This window comes from Stegostoma tigrinum, chromosome 6 (genome assembly GCF_030684315.1).
Source record: "Stegostoma tigrinum isolate sSteTig4 chromosome 6, sSteTig4.hap1, whole genome shotgun sequence".
NCBI classification, from domain to species: Eukaryota; Metazoa; Chordata; class Chondrichthyes; order Orectolobiformes; family Stegostomatidae; genus Stegostoma; species Stegostoma tigrinum.
This window is the reverse complement of record NC_081359.1, coordinates 69,486,201-69,505,029: the sequence shown is the minus strand read 5'-3', so window position 1 is coordinate 69,505,029 and position 18,829 is coordinate 69,486,201. Positions and strand designations below refer to the sequence as shown.

Below are 18,829 nucleotides of genomic sequence, written 5' to 3'. Positions count from 1 at the left end.
GAACTTTATAACCAAACATTTTGTACTGAGGCAATATATTTCTTAAGAGCTCTAAACTATCTACCTTCTTCAGAAACAACTGTGTTGCATATGTTGCTCCAGCTAAGACTAGTTTGATATCCAAATATCCAGAATAAACAAAACTTAAACTAAATGGGACTAGTTTACTTTGGGAAACTTGCTTTGCATGGATAATTTGAACTGAAGCATCTGTTTCTGTGCTGAACAACTCCATGACTGTAAAATACATTGAAATCACATCTTACATCACATTTCTTCAGGGCAAATAAGGATGTGCTTTGCATGCTGGCTTAACCAGTGATGTTTACAATACATAACTGAATAAAAAAAATGCACTTTGTACCACTATCAGTTGAAATTAGTGAAAATCAAAGGATTGATTTACTTCAGAGCCTGCTGCCAGAAGAAACTGTGAACTCTGAAACATTTGCAGCTTTTTCTGAAAAGGTTTTAATGTGTTGTTTTTTTTTCACTCTGTTGCCCTGGATAGAGCTGGACTTGCAGTTGGCTGCCTAGAGGCCTGTGAGGGCGCATTAACATTAATATGTTCTGAATACTAGGTTAGGGACTCCCAGTGGGCATTTCCTTGAATGCAATTTTAATGGAGGAGAAGTCTAGAATAACGGAAGAAACGTGTAGAATAGAGAAAATCAGCAATGTCCACGAGCCCCTGTAAGGCGTCAACAGCAACAGAACTATATTCAATCACATTCTGTAACCACATTGCCCAATGCATCCCTAAGCTCTACTATTGCCATCAATCAAGAAGCTCAACCTTGGTTCAGTGAGCAATGTAAGAGAAAAGGCAGGAACAGCACCAAACATACCTAAAAATGAGTTGCCAGTCTTAGTGAAGTTATAATGCATTACCACATGTTTGCCAAAGCAAAAGCAGTATGTATTAAAGAGATTAGAACAATTCCCAAAACAAGGAATCAGATCAAAACTCTGCAGTACTGCCACATCAAGCCATGAATGGTGGTGGACAGTTTAACTGGAGGAGGAGGCTTCATTAGCATCCCCATCAGTGATTCAGAAGTCCAGTATATAAATACAAAAGAGCAAGCTGAAGTATTTGCAATCATATTCAGCCAGATATGACAAGTGAATAATCCAGCATGGCCAGTTTTTGTACAAAGCATCACATATGCCAGTTCCCACCCTATTTGACTCACCCCATGGTTTCAGACTTTAAGTAGTAGTTAATATCTTCGTGATGCATCTGCAAATCTAAGAGCTACATGAGTAACATGTTTCAGAATAGGGTCATAACTTAAGAATGAATAGGCAGAAAATCAAAGAGGACCAGAAAGATAGTGTGGGTGTCCCATGAGCAGCTGTCACTCTTCATCGAATTCTGAATATCCCTGAATGTGATAGCTCCTCTGGGGTGGTGGTGGGGTGTGCGGGGTACAGCAGAGCAGAGCTCCATGATGATATTTCTCAGGAATGCAAACAGGGTCAGAGAAAATCTGGGAATGCACCAGTGCTAGGGTACTTTATAATGAGGGGACAGACATGTATATCTACAGGAGCAACCATGAACATAAGTTTTCCGAAGAAGGGTCCCGAACCGAAACGCAAACTTTCCTGTTCCTCTGATGCTGCCTCACTTGCTGTGTTCCTCCAGCTCCATAATGTGTTATTATGAACCTTGGCTGGTAAATTGTCTTCTTGGTGTCTGGGTTAGGGATGCCACTATGAGGCTGTAGAGAACTCTAACAGGGAGATGAACAGCCAGCAGTTGTAGCCCATAGTGGTACCAGTGAAATTAGAAAGGGATGAGGCAAAGTTTAGGGAGCCAGGATAAGAAAGAACTTCAAAGGCAAGATGGATGGGTTGCATTTTTTATAGAATTGTCCATGTTGGGAGGTTACATTGTGCAATGGGGTGGAGTTAAAGTAATTTGGCCAGTGTAGGGTACTATGATCAGAAGAGTTACAAGTTGCACAGAGGACTGGGAGATACAAACTATAGTGGAATAAACTGTAGTTCTCAAACAGGAGGGTCTGGACAGGGATGAATTCTGATGCCAGCTAAGATAGGTTTAGAGTGGATGTGCCTTGTTTATCAAGTTGATAGTAAAACAGAAATAAAATATCTTGTGAGATAAATGTCCAACAGTTGGATAATGATGAAGTATTGGAGCTTATATTAAAATTTGTAGATGAATTCTATATGGATAAAAATTTGTTAAATGAAGAATCTTGATCAGACTTTTGTTAGATTTTAGAAAATCAGGTCTTTGAAAGTAAGACATTTGTAGATTGATGGTTTCATCGTAGATCCATTGATTGGTTTCATGAATTAAATTTCTAGTTTTAGTTAAAATTTTTCAAGTACCATCTACTGTTTCTATTGGGTTTGGTTTTCAGAAAAGGAGACTCTATAGATTCTGATTGGTGGATTCGTGAAGGTAGGGCTGTGGTCTCCATGGATTTTGGTAAAGCATTTGACAAAATCCCAGATGGCAGACTAGTCATAAAAATTAAAGCCTATTGGATACAGAGGAATGTGACAAGTTTGATCAGGATTGGCTCAGCATCAAGAAAGAACAGGTAATAGTCAATGATAGCAGGTGTAGAGCTTGATGAACTCAACAGGCCAAGCAGCGTCAGAGGAGCAGGAAAACTGTCATTTCGGGTCTATGCCCAAAATGTCAGCTTTCCTGCTCCTCGGATGCTGCTTGGCCTGCAGTGTTCATCCAGCTCTAGACCTTATTATCTCAGATTCTCCAGCATCAGCAGTGCCCAATTTTTTTGGGTAATAGTCAATGACTGTTTTTATGAATGGAAAGAGATTTCCATTGTTCCATAGGGCACAGTGTTAAGTCCTTTTTTATTTGTGGTACATGTTGCTGATTTTGATCCAAATGTGGAGACGCGTTTGGAAAATTTGCAGATGGCACAAAGGGTTGTATCTGGTTTTGCTGAGTGTGGAGAAAAGTTACAAATGTAATTCAATCAGGAGGAGTATGAGGCTACGCATTTGGGAAAGGCAAACATAAGAAGAGAATGTACCATAAATGGAATGGTATTCAGAAGGTTAGAATATGTGAGAGACCTTGCATATAATACCCATTGGTCCCTAAAGGTGGTAGAACAGGTAGATCCTGTGGCAAAGAAGTCTTATGGGATTGGTGAGGTATTGAGTACAAAAGCAGAAATATAATTGTGTGTAGATTCAATGGGTTATAGGGGAATGGGCCTGAGCAGGATGCTCAGAGAGTTGGTGTCGACTTGTTGGGCCGAAAAGCCTGATTCTACACAGTAGAGATTCTAGAAAAAAATAATAATTCTGGCATCATATAAGATACTAGTTAGGTCACAGCTGCAGTTTTATTTACAGTCTGATTACCACATTATAAGAAGTTGGTAACTGCTCTGGACAGAGTAGAGGATATTGCCAACAGCTGAAAATGTAGCTCTGTGGAAAAATCAGTTGTTAGGGTAGTGTTCTTTAGAACAAAGGAGGCTAATGGGTAACTTATTTGACGTGTATAAAATAATGAGTCTTTAGATTGAGTACACACAGGAAACCTGTTTTCCCAGAGAGATGAATTACCTAGGGACACAGATTTAAGATGTTTGATTGAAGGCTTGGAGAGAACATGAGGAAAAATCTGACTGTCTGGAATTCATTGTCTAGTTTAGTGGTTGAGGCAAAAGCCCTCAATAGATTAAAAGAGAATCGGGATCTGTGACTGAGTTGCTGTAATTCAGCAAGGCTATGAACCAGAATGGATGACTAGTTTATTTAGCTAGTTCAAACAAGAAGGGCTGAATGATCTCTATTGTACAAAATGCAGAGGAATGGAATTGTGGGAGATATAGCAGTTTGGATCGGAAATTGGCTTGCTGAACGAAGACAGAGGGAGGTAGTTGATGGGAAATGTTCATCCTGGAGACCAGTTACTAGTGGTGTACCACAAGGGTCGGTGTTGGGTCCACTGCTGTTTGTCATTTTTATAAATGACCTGGATGAGGGCGTAGAAGGATGGATTAGTAAATTTTCAGACGACACTAAGGTCGGCGGAGTTGTGGATAGTGACGAAGGATGCTGTAGGCTGCAGAGAGACATAGATAAGCTGCAGAGCTAGGCTGAGAGGTGGCAAATGGAGTTTAATGTGAGGTGATGCACTTTGGTAGGAGTAACCGGAAGGCAAAGTACAGGGCTAATGGTAAGATTCTTAGCAGTGTAGATGAGCAGAGAGATCTCGGTGTCCATGTACACAGATCCTTGAAAGTTGCCACCCAGGTTGACAGGGCTGTTAAGAAGGCATACAGTGTTTTAGCTTTTAATAATAGAGGGATCAAGTTCTGGAACCAAAAGGTTATGGTGAAGCTGTACAAAACTCTGGTGCGGCCGCACTTGGAGTATTGTGTACAGTTCTGGTCACCGCATTATAAGAAGGATGTGGAAGCTTTGGAAAAGGTGCAGAGGAGATTTACTAGGATGTTGCCTGGTATGGAGGGAAGGTCTTATGAGGAAAGGCTGAGGGACTTGAGGCTGTTTTCGTTAGAGAGAAGAAGGTTGAGAGGTGACTTAATTGAAACATATAAAATAATCAGAGGGTTAGACAGGGTGGATAGGGAGAGCCTTTTTCCTAGGATGGTGACGGCGAGCACGAGGGGGCATAGCTTGAAATTGAGGGGTGAAAGATATAGTTCAGATGTCAGAGGTAGTTTCTTTACTCAGAGAGTAGTAAGGGAATGGAATGCTTTGCCTGCAACGGTAATAGATTCGCCAACTTTAGGTACATTTAAGTCATCATTGGATAAGCATATGGACGTACATGGAATAGTGTAGGTTAGATGGGCTTGAGATTGGTATGACAGGTTGGCACAACATCGAGGGCCGAAGGCGCTGTACTGTGTTGTAATTTTCTATGTTCTATCTCCTTCTGAGCCATAATCTTTCTATGGTTCTACAAATATCTGCTGCTTTTAAAAAAGAAATCCTCGTGCAACAGTCATTTCATGCACGGATGATGGAACAAATGATATATTCTGTAGTGTTGCAAAGAATAAATGAACAATGGTTGTCAGACATCATAATAATTGAATATTGGAAGCAGACATCAAAACAATGGAAGAATTAACGATCAGCAGAATAATTTGACAACACCAAACTGGCACAGCGACCTAACAGCCTGGCATAGCTACCACCCCACCTATTATAGTGGCTTCCCCAGGGCAGGCTTCCAGTGTGGGGTCCTCTCAGTCCAGTGTAGCAGTCTGAAGCTATCTCCCAGTCTCATGATCCTCAAGATGTAGCCCTGTGCGGTCAGGAGCAAGGGCCCACTGCAGGCTGGAGGCTAGTTCCTGGTGTGGTCTGGGTTGGAAGACTTGTTCTGAACTTTTATACTGCACATTCTATTTCTCTATTTTCTACGATCTTGTAACTAAAGATGCTCTGCCTAGGTACCCTTGTACCTAAGTGGCACTGTAAGTGGTGAAGTATAAATTTTTCACTCGTTGAGCATGTGTGACAATAAAGGATTATTCTAATTCTAAAAAAATTCTACTTCTACAAACAATACATGAGACTGATTGGTTAAAATGCTAACTTGGTCTAGAAAGTACTTAATTGATGAAAGTTTAAGAAATTTAAGGGTAATACACACTGTAGGTATGGTGTGATGATAACACATTGAGGCCAAAAAATAAAGTTGTCATTCCATAGAAAATAGCTGAAATAAACCAGTTTAAGTATTGATTCGTTCTCTAGTGAGATATCTGCGCTGTTCCATGAAAAAGGCACAAATGAAAATTATTTTTGAGAATAGTAAAGCAATTACTTTGGAAAGTCAGTTGATGTCACAGCAATTCAGTTACAGATCCTGATTCACTTCTAATCCATTGAGGGCTTTAGCCTCAGCCACTAAACTGGGCAAAGAACTCCAAACACCATCTAACCTCTGGGCGAAAAGGTTTTTCCTCATGTACCTAAACAGGACATAATTGTATTTCTTTAACAAAACCTGATGTTTCTCAAGTTCACAAGTATTGATTCCATCAGGTGATAAGTTTGTCGAAGTTTTATAGTTAAATGGACAATTTGCCCTTCCTGTTTCTCAAAGGTTAAAAATCCTGCTAAAAGTTGCAGATGCAGTGAGTGAAGAGTATACAAGACAAATAGAAGGGATTAGTGAGAAATATAGAACCCGTAAAGAAGAAATGTAAAAGGACGCTACCAAATATGTGGTCTTCCTTTGACAAAGCTTTTGATAAGATCCTGCACATGTGAAATTAAAATGCATGAAATTGGGGTAGTATATTGACATGGATAGATAACTGGCAGCCACTCAGGAACAAACTGTAGGAATAAATGAATCATTTTCCGATGGCAGCTAATGTCTAATTGGGTACCATAGTATCTATGTTGGACCCCAGCTCTTCACAGTGTATATTAAGTTTTTAGATTAGGGAATTAACTGGAATATCTCCAAGTTTGCAGGTGCACAAAGCTGAGCGGGAGGGTGAATTGTGAAGAGGATGCTGATATTCTCCAGTGTGATTTGGACAAGTTGAGTGAGTGAGTATATGTGTTGCAAATCAAGTATAAGGTGGATAAATGTGAGGTTATCAACTTTGGTAGCAAAAACGTGAAGGCAAATTATTATCTGAATGGTGACAATTTGGGAAAGGGGAAGGTGTAATGAGATCTGGGTGTCCTTTTGCACTAGTTGCTCAAAGTAAATCTGTTGGCGCAGCAGTAGGTGATGAAGGCAAATGGCATGTTGGCCTTCATAGTGAGAGGATTGAGTTCAGGAGCAGGGATCTCTTTCTGTAATTGTATAGGGCCTTGGTAGGACCACATGTGGAGTATCGCGTGCAGTTTTAGCTCCTTATCTGAGGAAGGATGTTATGGCTTTGGAGTAATGCACAAAGGTTTACCAGACTAATTCCTGAGATAGTAGGACTTGTGTATGTAGAGAAATTGGATCAGTTAGGATACATTCACTGAAGTTTAGAAGGATGAGGAAAGGTCTCGCAGAAACCTTAAATGCTTACAGGAACAGACAAGACAGATTCAGAAAGGATGAGCCTGATGGCCCTGGAGTCCAGAAATACCATTTTCCTGCTTCTTTCAGTTCTGAACAGTAACCACACTGGACTCAAAACCTTATTTCTCTTTCACGTCTGACCACAGATGTTGCTAGGCCTGCTGAGTTTCTTTAGCATTTTCCTTTTATTTAACATACCTGTTCAATTAATCCACTGGCCCCTTATTTTCCATTATAAATTTCCAAGTGTCAGTTTCAATATAATCAATATTCACTTTGTTTACTTTTCCCTTTATATATCTATAAAACATTTAACTATCTACTGTTATATTTTAAGCTAACCTTCTCTCATTCACAAATTTTTTGCTCTTTATTAATCAATTTTTTATTCTTTAATTTTTCCAAACTTTTTCCTCCCGTCCTTTAACTACTTTTTAACATTTTTAGTTAGTCACAGATGGCAGCCCACGTCTTGGAATCTTTCTTCTTCCTTGTAAAGTATGAATTCTGTATATTCTGAAATATCCTCCTGAATGTCAATGCTGCAACTATATGGTCATTTGTTCAGTACCCCTTCTCTCACTCACTCACTTACTTACTCACTCACTCACTCATTCACCTGCTCACCCACACAGACCCTCAGTCACTTACTCACTCACCCACCCAGAACCTAGTCAATCACACATCCATCTGCTCACCCACTCACTCACTCCTTCAGCCATCCAGATCTCCAATCATTCACTCTCTCATCTGTTCAGACCCCCAGGCAGTTACTCAACCACTCACCCAACCATGACACTGTAATTGTCTCTCTCACTCATCCAGACCCCCAGTTCGACATTCACTCATTTATTCACCCATCTGAAATCCTAGTCAGGCATCCTCTTATTCACCCACCTGGAACACCAGTTAGACGTTCACCCACCCATCACACTGCCAGTGAGGTGCTCCATCAATCACTTGATATATAGCCACCAAACAGTCATGCCCAACCACCTGAGTCAGTAATTCACTCAATCAGACCTCTCCCTTATTCACTCATTCACTCATGTACTCTCTCATCCACGCAGCAACAAGCCTCCTTTTCACTCACACTTACCCAACTAAGCTCCCAGTCACACATTGCCCACTCAGACCCTCAGTGTCTCGTACAGACTCAACAAATGCACCCCCTCGTCCCCCTGTGCATACCTCCTCCCACTCACTCTCACAGCCGTGGAAGATTTTGTGATTAATGATGCCAAGGAGCAGCACATGGCACTCTGTAGATACCAACTCATACTTCCTCCAGCCTAATGTAGAAATCAAAAGTAATTACATTTATTAAAGGGGCCGAGCGAGCAGCTCCCTTCATGGTGTAAAAAAAACACTAGCAGCAATGTTTAAGTCATAGAACAGTCTTTGCAACTGTTGCCTCCACTTTGAAGGTAATCTCTCTCACTGTCTCAGGGAAGTGGCCTCCAATGAAGTGACAGCTACAGCATGTGGCGGAGGTCCACTTTTGGCAGTGAGGCTCCAAAAGACCCCAATGTGGCTTTAAATCGCAGATTGGCTATCTGCTACTTTGTAGTTGACAGCTCATTACATTCCTGCTGTAAAGAGGATAGCTCCCTGGTGATGGGAATGATTTGGGGCCTGGCAGGGTGTGACATTCCACTATTTTTCTGGCTTCCACTCTGACCCCACAGGGGTAGACACTCCTGCCATCCCCAGTCCAAGATACGTTTGCCCAAAGTATCTAAAATTAATTGGATTGATGGAAGATATTAACTGCCAGACCGTTTTATAAAAGTAAGTGTACATAAAAATAAATTATTAAGGCTCTGGAGGAGTGTCATAATAAAATTAAGGCTCTGGAGGAGTGTCGCCTTAAAATTTAGTCGGAGCAACTAATTATTTAGAGAGAATTTCTGAAGAAGGGTCCTGACCCAAAATGTCAATTTTCCTGCTCCGCTGATGCTGCCTGGCCTAATATGTTCCTCCAGCTCCGCAATAAGTTATATCGATTTAGAGAGAATACTTTTTTTAATTGCGTAGGGATTGGGTTTAAATTTACACACATAAACATAGAATTTACCTCTGCTGGTGTAAATAGGAACTGATTAAAATTGTTGTTATATTCAGAGATGCAGGTTTGAAATGCATATTGCTGTAAATAAATTAGATTATGCTCTTTAAGTGAAAGATAATGTTTGTGTGATGTCTGACAAATAACATTGGGCACTTGAGAGTACAGACTGCTGGTATCATGATACTAAAGTTTCTGCATGTTAGACAAATAGAAAAAATACCTTGACAAAAATGTCAATGAAGCCCTTAGCCATAGTATTGCCTGAAGGATAATATTGCATTTTTGAGACTGAGCCAAGTGTTGATGTCTGTGACACTGAAGGGAAATTGACTAGTCCAGCAGCTTATCGAGTCACTGATTTCTTTTTTCTCTTTCTGGCATTTTTCTGCATTTCTAGGGTTGAGAAAGTCAACCTTCTTCTAAAGAGAGGAAGCTGAGTTTGCAATTAGCACTAAGCAGTTGTAATGTTTCAGAGATAGTATGAACTGCAAAGGCTGGAGAACTTGGGATAACAAAGTATTTGTCACTTTCGTTCCAGAATTATCTGTGGACTGACTTCATTGAAGTGTTATGTCCTTAAGCAAATTCCAATGCTCTGCCTCCCTTGTTTGACTCAATGTTTTAAAAGTTCTGTAAAATCTCTCATGAATCATCTACCTGGCAATCCTATTTGGGTTTTCAAACACGTATGATTATATGCAGTTGTGCAATTCCTCAAATGGATGCTGCATAATTTCAAACATGCCAAACTTCTAAAATTTGCAGTATGATGCTATCAAATTCTTCTTCACGATATGTTCATCCTATTTGGGAGTTGCATTCAGCTAACACCAATGAATTGACGTTAATAAGTTGATCTTGGGGTAATTATAACCTAACTAATCTGATGATACAGACAGTATCAGACAAACCCCTTGTTCACTCTCCACCAGATTTAATGTGGCATGTAAAAGAAATCCCAGAAGTATCTTTTCAAATTGGTGAAGTTAAAATGATTACATTAAAACCATGCTGTATGATGATGTTGGCACTAGAGCTAAGTGGCAGGCAGGAGTGGCTTGAATGACTATTGTATTTATTATATCCAAACTGTAATTGTAGTGCAATTTTAAAAGCATCTGGCTTACAAATATATCAAATAGAGAGAACTTTGGAGTGACCAAGGTAACATTAGAATTGATACAATTTATTTCAATGTTTGCCCTGTTTTCAATTTCATTCTTGGGCACTGGAGAGTAATTTTGACCTTAGTGGAGACATCAAATGCTCCTCAATTCATTAACAATCATTTAAATATGTTTGCATTGTCTTGCATATCGCCCCTAAGCCAATCACAATCATTATTTGAATAAAATTAAACGGAATAGTGTATTATTTCTGCTTGTTTCATTGTTGTTATAAATGATTAGTGATTAGATATTATATTTGAATAATTGTACAAACTGTTAATGAAGTCTTTTCCTTTCTTCTTAGGTGATGGAGATTAAGGGACAAATGATTCATGTGCCTGAATCAAACTCTGTCCTTTTCCTGGGCTCACCATGTGTTGACAAGCTGGAGCAATTAATGGGACGAGGTTTACATCTATCAGACATACCAATCCATGATGCTACTCGTGATGTTATTTTAGTAGGTGAACAGGCTAAAGCCCAGGACGGCCTGAAGAAACGCATGGACAAATTGAAAGCAACACTTGAAAAGGCACACCAGGCCTTGGAGGAGGAAAAGAAGAAGACTGTGGACTTACTTTATTCAATCTTCCCAGGTGACGTTGCCCAACAACTGTGGCAGAGAAAATCAGTGCAGGCGAGGAAATTTGATGATGTTACCATGCTTTTCTCTGACATTGTTGGTTTTACTGCCATCTGTGCACAATGCACCCCAATGCAAGTAATTAGTATGCTGAATGAACTGTATACCAGGTTTGACTACCAATGCGGAATCCTGGACGTATATAAGGTAAATTCTGAGAGAATTGATATGAAGATAACAGCTGCAGCCTGAAATTGGATGCCACAGTAGTCCCTTTTTTTCAATGGAGAATTAATAATGGATTGCCTTTGCAGCCAGGTTGTTAAATGTCTGAAATGAAAATCCTTGCAAAGCGCAAGAAAAAACATTGGTCAAAATGTATACCTGAAATATTAACAGAAGACTGAAAAAAAAAAGCAGAAATCTATCTTCTTTTCCATCTTGCACCTTTTGTTTTTTTTAATGCTTTTTTTCAGTTTTAGTTTAGATAGATTTGTGGTTTTCTCCTTTTTATCTTTGAGGATGGGTTTTACAAATCCTCTCTATGGCACACGCTGTGGACACATACTGGGTAATTGTTTTGAATTGCCCCTTATTTTCAATTCTGGCTAATTAGTGGACAGAAAATTTGTCCCCATACTGAAATATTGATATGGGCTGTGTAAGATCAAATTTGTAAAACTCCTCTCTCAAGTTTATTGGAATTTAGTTTATGGAAGAAATAAAAATTGTATGAATATACTCAATATATCACAGGGAATATTTCCATTTATTGTCTTTTAAACACAAAAGACTACTTGGAAACAGTCCATGAGGGAAATTGGGTAAATATGTTTCATCACCATAGTCAAGCCTGCCAAATTTTCTCCCTGTTAGTTTACATTTGGGGACACCCTGTTATATACATTCACAACTCTCCTACCTGGTTTTCTGCTATACCTTGAGCTTAAGTTCTCCTTTAAGAGAACTTAGATCCAAATCCAAATTTAATTAGGGAAACATCTGTCCTTATTCCTAAATATTCAGAATACATTTTGATGATCCCACGTACTGTGATTTACTCATAATAATCTCGTAATTTTTGTAGTCTTGTTTTATTTTGTGCAGGTCTTGCAAGGTGTTAGGAGAGGATGGACCCTTCAAATCCTCACAAAATCAAAAATTCAGTAAATATTACTGTTCAGGTTATCTATATTCCATATATGGCATTGGATTTCATTTCAAACTGGCATCATCCTGGCATCCAAATATTAGTTAAAGCAATATGGCAATCACACCCTTAAAACTATATGGCAACATTTTAAGGGTTGTGGGTGGCACAGTGACACAGTGGTTAGCACTGCTATCTCAGAGCATCAGGGGCCCAGGTTCAATTCCAGCCTTGGGCAACTCTCTGTGTGGAGTTTGCATGTTGTCCTGACATCTGCATGGGGTTTCTGCCAGGTGTTCTGATTTCCCCTTGCAGCCCAAAGGTGTGCAGGTTAGGTCGATTGGCCAAGATAAATTGCCCTGCAGCTTCCAGGTATTTGCAGGCTAGGTCGTTTAGCTATGGTAAATACAAAGACAGGGTGAGGGTCAGTACAAACTTTATGAGTCAAAAGGCCGCTCTTTGTATTTTAGAGATTCTATGATTTTAACTGATGGGGCAATTCCTCAGATGCAGGTCAGAGGCTTAGTGTAATAATCTTCTTCCTAAAATTTCAGGTTATTTAGGTGATTATCATCTATGATCTCCATTGAGTACGCCCCTATTTTTTGGGATTTGATAGAATACATCACAGATTATTGACAAAGCTCCTCCTCCCCTGTTTTTCTTTGATGAAGATTATTTTCAAGAAGTAGTTTAAAAATACCTCTGGGCTTTTGCTGCTAAGCAGCAAAGCATTGAAGGAATAGCCAAAGTCTTGTTAAGGACACTATTATAATTGGAATTACTCACTACATTTTTTTGTATTATATGTACTTTTTTTATTCTCTGACAGACCTTTTCTAGGTGCTGGAAAATCACTGGACTAAACGTTTCATTAAATGAATTTTGCATTCAGCTTACCTACAGCCAGAAATGGTAGCCTGTCACAGCACTTGGGTTTATCCTATTTGTCAGCAGTATTGGTGGTTCTTAGTTCAGTTGAGGTGGTGTTATTGTCTCATTTAACATACTTAATTGTCAATTCCATTGGTTTAAAGCAGCATTCATTTACTTGTTGCCCTAAACCACTTGGTACCAGTGTCCTCACAGAGAGGTCAAGTTGGACAGTGGGGGATGGTTGAAACAAGTATATAGAAAAAACAGGAAAAGCTAAGAGAATTGGGGAAAAGCAGCCAATGGGAATTGCCAATGCAATTTAAAATGGTGAGCTCGAAAAGGGGCTAATCTATCAAGAGATGTAACTGGATGGAAGGGAGATTCAGGAGAAAGAGAACGTAGGGAAAGTTGAAGAGAAAAGTGTCTTTAAGATGTATGAAAAGGCTATATTTGGAGGTTAATTAATATTTGAGGCATTAGAAATAATGCCAGAGAGCTAAATCCAATAATTAAAAAAGGGCCATGATTTTTGTAAGTTTGACAGAAGTCTACCTTCACCTGAAAAGATTTTAGCAGTGAAGTCTTATTGGTTCTGAAATGTTCTGGAAAAACAGAGAGAATAATTAAGTGCAAGTTTGATTATTCTTTTAGAAACCTGATGTGCCTGCTACAGAAAAGGAAACTGTTGTTGATAGTAACGCCTCGGTAGAGCCTGTGAGAAATATAAATCAGTAAAGTGGGTGGCACAGTGACCCAGTGGTTAGCACTGTTGCCTCACAGTGCCAGAGACCCAGGATCAAATATATCCTCAGGTGGCTGTCTATATGGAGTTTGCACTTTCTTGCAGTACCTGCTTGGTTAGGGGGCAAGCTAAATTGCCCACAATGTCAAGGGAAGTGCAGGCTAGATAGATTAGCAGTTGGAAACGTGGAGTTACAGGGATAGAGTAAGGGTGTGGGTCTGGGTGGAATGCTCTTCAGAGGGTTGATGTGGACTCAATGGGCTGAATGGCCTGCTTCTACACTGCAGGGGTTCTATGTAGTGATTATATAATATTCCCTGTTCTATATAGCAAGAATTATACAAAAAAACAAAACTTGTATTTGTAGGGCATCTATAAATGATTTGCAAGTAACAGGAGTGATGTTTTTAAAGCTTAGAAAACTGTTTGCTGGTGTAATTTTGATGAAAGCATTAATTTCTACATTGAAAAATAGGACTGAGGTTCACCTGATAATGCTTCAGCTAAATTATAAGTAGGCGTCCCCTGGAAGCTTGTCAATGGAAGCAATTATAACTTCCGTGCTGCATTGTGTTGATAGCCCTCTAGTAGATTTTACAGACAAAATGTCAGAAGACAGAAGTGTAATTGCATGTGGTGCAAAAGTGACTAGAAGACAGAAAAGTCTGAAAAGGGGGATATGACAAGGAGAGGGTCACACAGCAATTGTTGTTTCAACTCTTCCTCCCAACTGGAAAGGGATGTTTGAGCTATGGTGAAGTGGATGCCAGCAATGGCTGGGGGGCTGGGGGTTGGGGTTGGGGTGTTAGTGTGGTTTGAGGGGGGAAAACATCTTCAATCTCCTGGCTCTGTTCCTCCTTTTTTTTTAAACAAAACGTATGTTTTTTTGATGATTGGCTGCATCATTGCCTTTTCCTGTTTGAATTGCTGCAGGTGGAAACAATTGGTGATGCATACTGTGTCGCTGGAGGGTTACATAGAAAAAGCAGCAATCATGCTAAACTCATAGCCCTGATGGCACTGAAAATGATGGAACTATCTGAGGAGGTGCTAACACCCAATGGAAAACCCATTAAGGTAAGTAATGGTAATGGAGACAAGTAATTCCCAGTCATTTTGAGATAGGTTTTTCTTTTTAAACAACTACTAGTAGTTTAATTATGCAATTAATATAAATAACAGGGCTGTATAAACATTGGCTCCTTAGTTTCAGCAAGGCAGGATTGTGCAGACTTCTACCTGCATTAAACCTAGCCTAAACTTTCTCCTGTGACAGATTACATTCTAGTTTAACATTGAAGGGGATGTACTTGTTACAGAAAAAAAACTTGTCATAGTGGAGTTGATCACTGAGTGGTACTGATTTCCTTTCATTAGAATTTAAAGACTTCCAAGAAAAAAAGTTATTAAAGGACTTTAAAGAAAAAAATTCCAGCAATATGCTATAGGTGACCCATAAGCAAAATGTGCATAGGGTTGGTGGGGAAGCTAATGGTTAATCTTGTTTTGAGAGAGGCATGAATGGGATGAGTACCAAGCCTTCAGCAGTAATACAGGGACATTTTTAATCTTCCTGAAATTTCTGACTAGAATTAAAAAGAGCATGTGAGCGAGAATTTATTAAAATTGTCAATCGTTTAAAGGGAGCAAAATCTTACTTTCATTTTGTTTGCACGATCTGTAGTTTTCATATTGAAAGGTTCAAGGCAAATCACTTACCAGTTATCTTCATGGAACATGACAATCAACTTTTCATTAACCACAGAATTTTGATTATACTGCCAGCTTTAAAGGAACAGTGAACTTTGACTGATCTGATAAGACCTTTCTAAAGTGTGTATATATAGTAAATGCATTGAGGTTTAGTGTAATAGGGTGACATTTGGATTGATAAAGCAAGTGTATATGTGCACCTGCACCATGGGGTAGAATTGGCGTGTGTGTGTGTGTGTGTGTGTGTTGGGTGGCGGGGGAGATGGTTGGAATCTTAAGGGATAGTGAGAAGGCCCGCATTGGCTGGGTGGCAATGCCTACACAGCAAGTGGATGTGTGACCTGCCGTGGGAGCAAGGATAGGGATAGGGTGTGAGAGTGAAGGAGGAGTGGAAGTGAGGCCTGCTCTGACAGAGATCAACTTCAATGTAACATAAATTCTTCATTTTGATGTACAGGCAGTTGCTCCCCATCATTTTACATCAGCTTTCATTCTGCTTTTTGCATCATTTATAGAATGCACTGCCAATCTAGGAACAAGCCTGCCAGAGAACAATTGGTTAATACGTGCTTTGTATAAAATATGGTCATTGTAATTGAGAAATTATGGTTAAGGATAAGACAGATGACCTGTTTAAAGGAGCAGTTGCACCACTGCTGGAAGTGAATAAGTTTCCTGGCCCTTACCTGCTTTGGAAGCCACACACTGATTTTTTGATGCCCTTTTAGGCATAAAATGTGCTAGAGAGTTCATTGTTAGAACATTATTTGGTTTTCCGATTATGACAGCATTAATTTCTATATGGGGTGGAATGGTGGCTCAGTGGTTAGTGCTGTTGCCTCACAGTATCAGAGACTCAGGTTCAATTCTAGTCTTGGGCAACTGCCTGTGTGGTGTTGGCACATTCTCTCAAAGTCTGCATGGGTTTAATCTGTATGCTCTGTTTTTTTTCTCAATAGCCCAAAAATGGATAGGTTAGGTGGATTGGCCATGGTTAGTTGCCTACAGCGTACAGAGTAGGTGGATTAGCCATGGGAATTTCAGGGATAGGGTTGGGGTATGGGTTTGGGAGGGATGCTGTTCAGAGGGTCAATGTGGCCTTGATGGGCAGAATGACCTGCTTCTCTCTCTGTAGGGATTTTTTTAGGCCAGCATTTATTGCCCAACTCTAATTGCCCAGAGGGCAGTTAAGAGTCAACCACATTGCTGTGCATCTAGAATCACATGTAGGCCAGATCAGGTAAGCGTGGCAGCTTCCTTCCCTAAAGGGTATTAGTAAACTAGATAGGTTTTTCCAACAATTGACATAGCTTCATGGTCAACATTAGACTCTTAATGCTAGATTTTTTTTATTGAATTCAAATTTCACTATCTGCCATGGCAGGATTCAAACTGAGTTCCCAGGGCATTATCTAGGTCTCTGGATTAACAGTATAGCAATAATACCATTGGGCCATCGCCTTCCCTATGAAATGCCTTCATGGTCTGAGGTTGCCATGGGACATCAGATGTAAAGGAAGAAAAAATGCCAGGTACACTGAAGGGTCAGCTTCTTTTTCTAGTTGGCAGATTAGAAAGTGGAACTTGTAAAAAAAAACAATGAAGACTGTCTCTGGATGCAACAATTTTCTGTATGGCCATTTTCAAACAGATCCTGCTGATAAGCAGCACGGCGGCTCAGTGGTTAGCACTGCTGCCTCACAGTGCCAGGGACCCGAGTTCAATTCCAGCCTTGGATGACTGACTATTTGTGTGGAGTTTGCAAATTCTCCCCATGTCTGTGTGGGTTTCTGTCAGGCGCTCCAGTTTCTTCCCACGGTTCAAAGATGTGCAGGTTAGGCGGATTGGCCATGCTAAATTGTCCATAGTGTCCAGGGATATGTAAGTTAGATGGATTAGTCATGGGAAATGTGGAGTCATGGGGATAGGTTTGGGTGGGATGTTCTGCGGAGGGGTGGTGTGGACTTGTTGGGCTGACTGGCCTGTTTCCACACTGAAGGGATTCTGTGATCTCTGAGAATGGATGAGAGATGATATTACTACATTTTATACATTTGGAAAGGGCAGAACATTAGCGAGTGAAAGATTGAGGATTATAGAGTAGTCATTATTGCTTTAGAAGTGGTGCAAGAACCTGCCATACTATTCAAAAGGATGGGATAAGGGATGCCCTTCACCATTGTATGCAATCAGAATGCTCATGATCCAAATGATAGTTCTTCATAAGACAACAAGGTGTAGAGCTGGATGAAAACAGCAGGCCAAGCAGCATCAGTGATTTTTTTTTTTCCTGAAGACGGGTCTCAACCGAAAGGTCAGCTTTCCTGCTCCTCGGATGCTGCTTGGCCTGCTGTGTTCATCCAGCTCTACACCTTGTTATCTCAGACTCTCCAGCATCGGCAGTTCCTACTATCTCTGACAGATGTTTACAGGTGTGTGTCTTGTCAATCGTAATCTTGCCTCAGGTAGATAAGGTAGTAAAAAGAGGCTTGTAGCATGCCAGCCTTCATTGGAAAGGGATTGAGTATAAGGATAGATAAGTTTATAGAACTTTAGTTAGGCTACATTTGGAATACTGCATACAGTTCTGATCACCACACTACCAGAATGATGTGGATGCTTTACAGAGTGCGTAGGCAAGTGTCAGCAGGAATTTGCCCGGTATGGGGGATTTTACCTGTGATGAATGGTTGGCTATACTGGGTTTGTTTTCACTGGAATGCAGGAGGTTGAGGGGCAATCAAATGCAAGTTTATAAGATTATGAATGGCCTGGATAGAGTGGGAAGTATGAGGCTTTTTCCCTGGGATCAATTACTAGGGGACACAGGTTCAAGGTGCGAAGTAGAAGTCTAAAAGAGATGTATGAGACATGTTTTTCATAGGAAAGATGGTGAGTGCTTGGAATGCATCGCTAGGAGGAGGTGGTGAAAGCAGACGCAGTAGCAGCATTCAAGAAGAGCCTGGACAAATACATGAATAAGAAGGGAATAGAGGGACACAGATCCTGCAAGTGAAGACAGTTTTAGCGTGGAAGAGCAAAATGTGTTGGCACAGGCTTAGAGCGTCGAAGAGCTGGTTCCTATGCTGCATTGTATTTTTGTTCCTTGTTCTTTGGATGGAGTATAGTTGTTTGTAAATGTGACTCGATGGCTGCAATGGTTGGATGGGAATTCGGAGCTCCTACAAAACAAAGGCCAAGTTGAATTTTTTTTCAAATTGGATGTGGCTCTGCATTTGTTTAGGGAGTAATGCAAGTGCTTGAAATTATTTGAGCTTTATCAAAAATATTTAAAACAAGTTTATCTGAACAGCATTTCCCTTGATCAGAAGACCTTTTATCTGTTAATTAATCTTTGAGTTATATTGGTTTTAGCTGATTTGTTACTGTAAAGGTTTGAAAGTGATATCTTATCCACTGGTTTTCTTTCCATGGGAATTATAGGGGTAGCTGTCTTTTTAAAACCTTATTTGTTTTTATAGGGATTGTAACACA

General features: G+C 40.1%; 1 protein-coding gene across 3 annotated transcripts in view; it reads left to right on the top strand.

Annotated features, from left to right (window-relative positions):
• Positions 1 to 18,829, top strand: part of gucy1a2 (guanylate cyclase 1, soluble, alpha 2) — a 216,851-nt gene that overhangs the window by 152,549 nt on the left and 45,473 nt on the right. For all 3 annotated transcript variants that reach the window (XR_007247831.1, XM_048533630.1, XM_048533629.2), the window contains exons 5-6: positions 10,575 to 11,060; positions 14,555 to 14,698. Coding sequence is in view for 2 of the 3 variants with exons in the window: in XM_048533630.1 (XP_048389587.1) it covers positions 10,575 to 11,060; positions 14,555 to 14,698 (630 nt within the window). In the remaining variant the exon portion in view is untranslated. The remainder of the gene's footprint in view (positions 1 to 10,574; positions 11,061 to 14,554; positions 14,699 to 18,829) is intronic.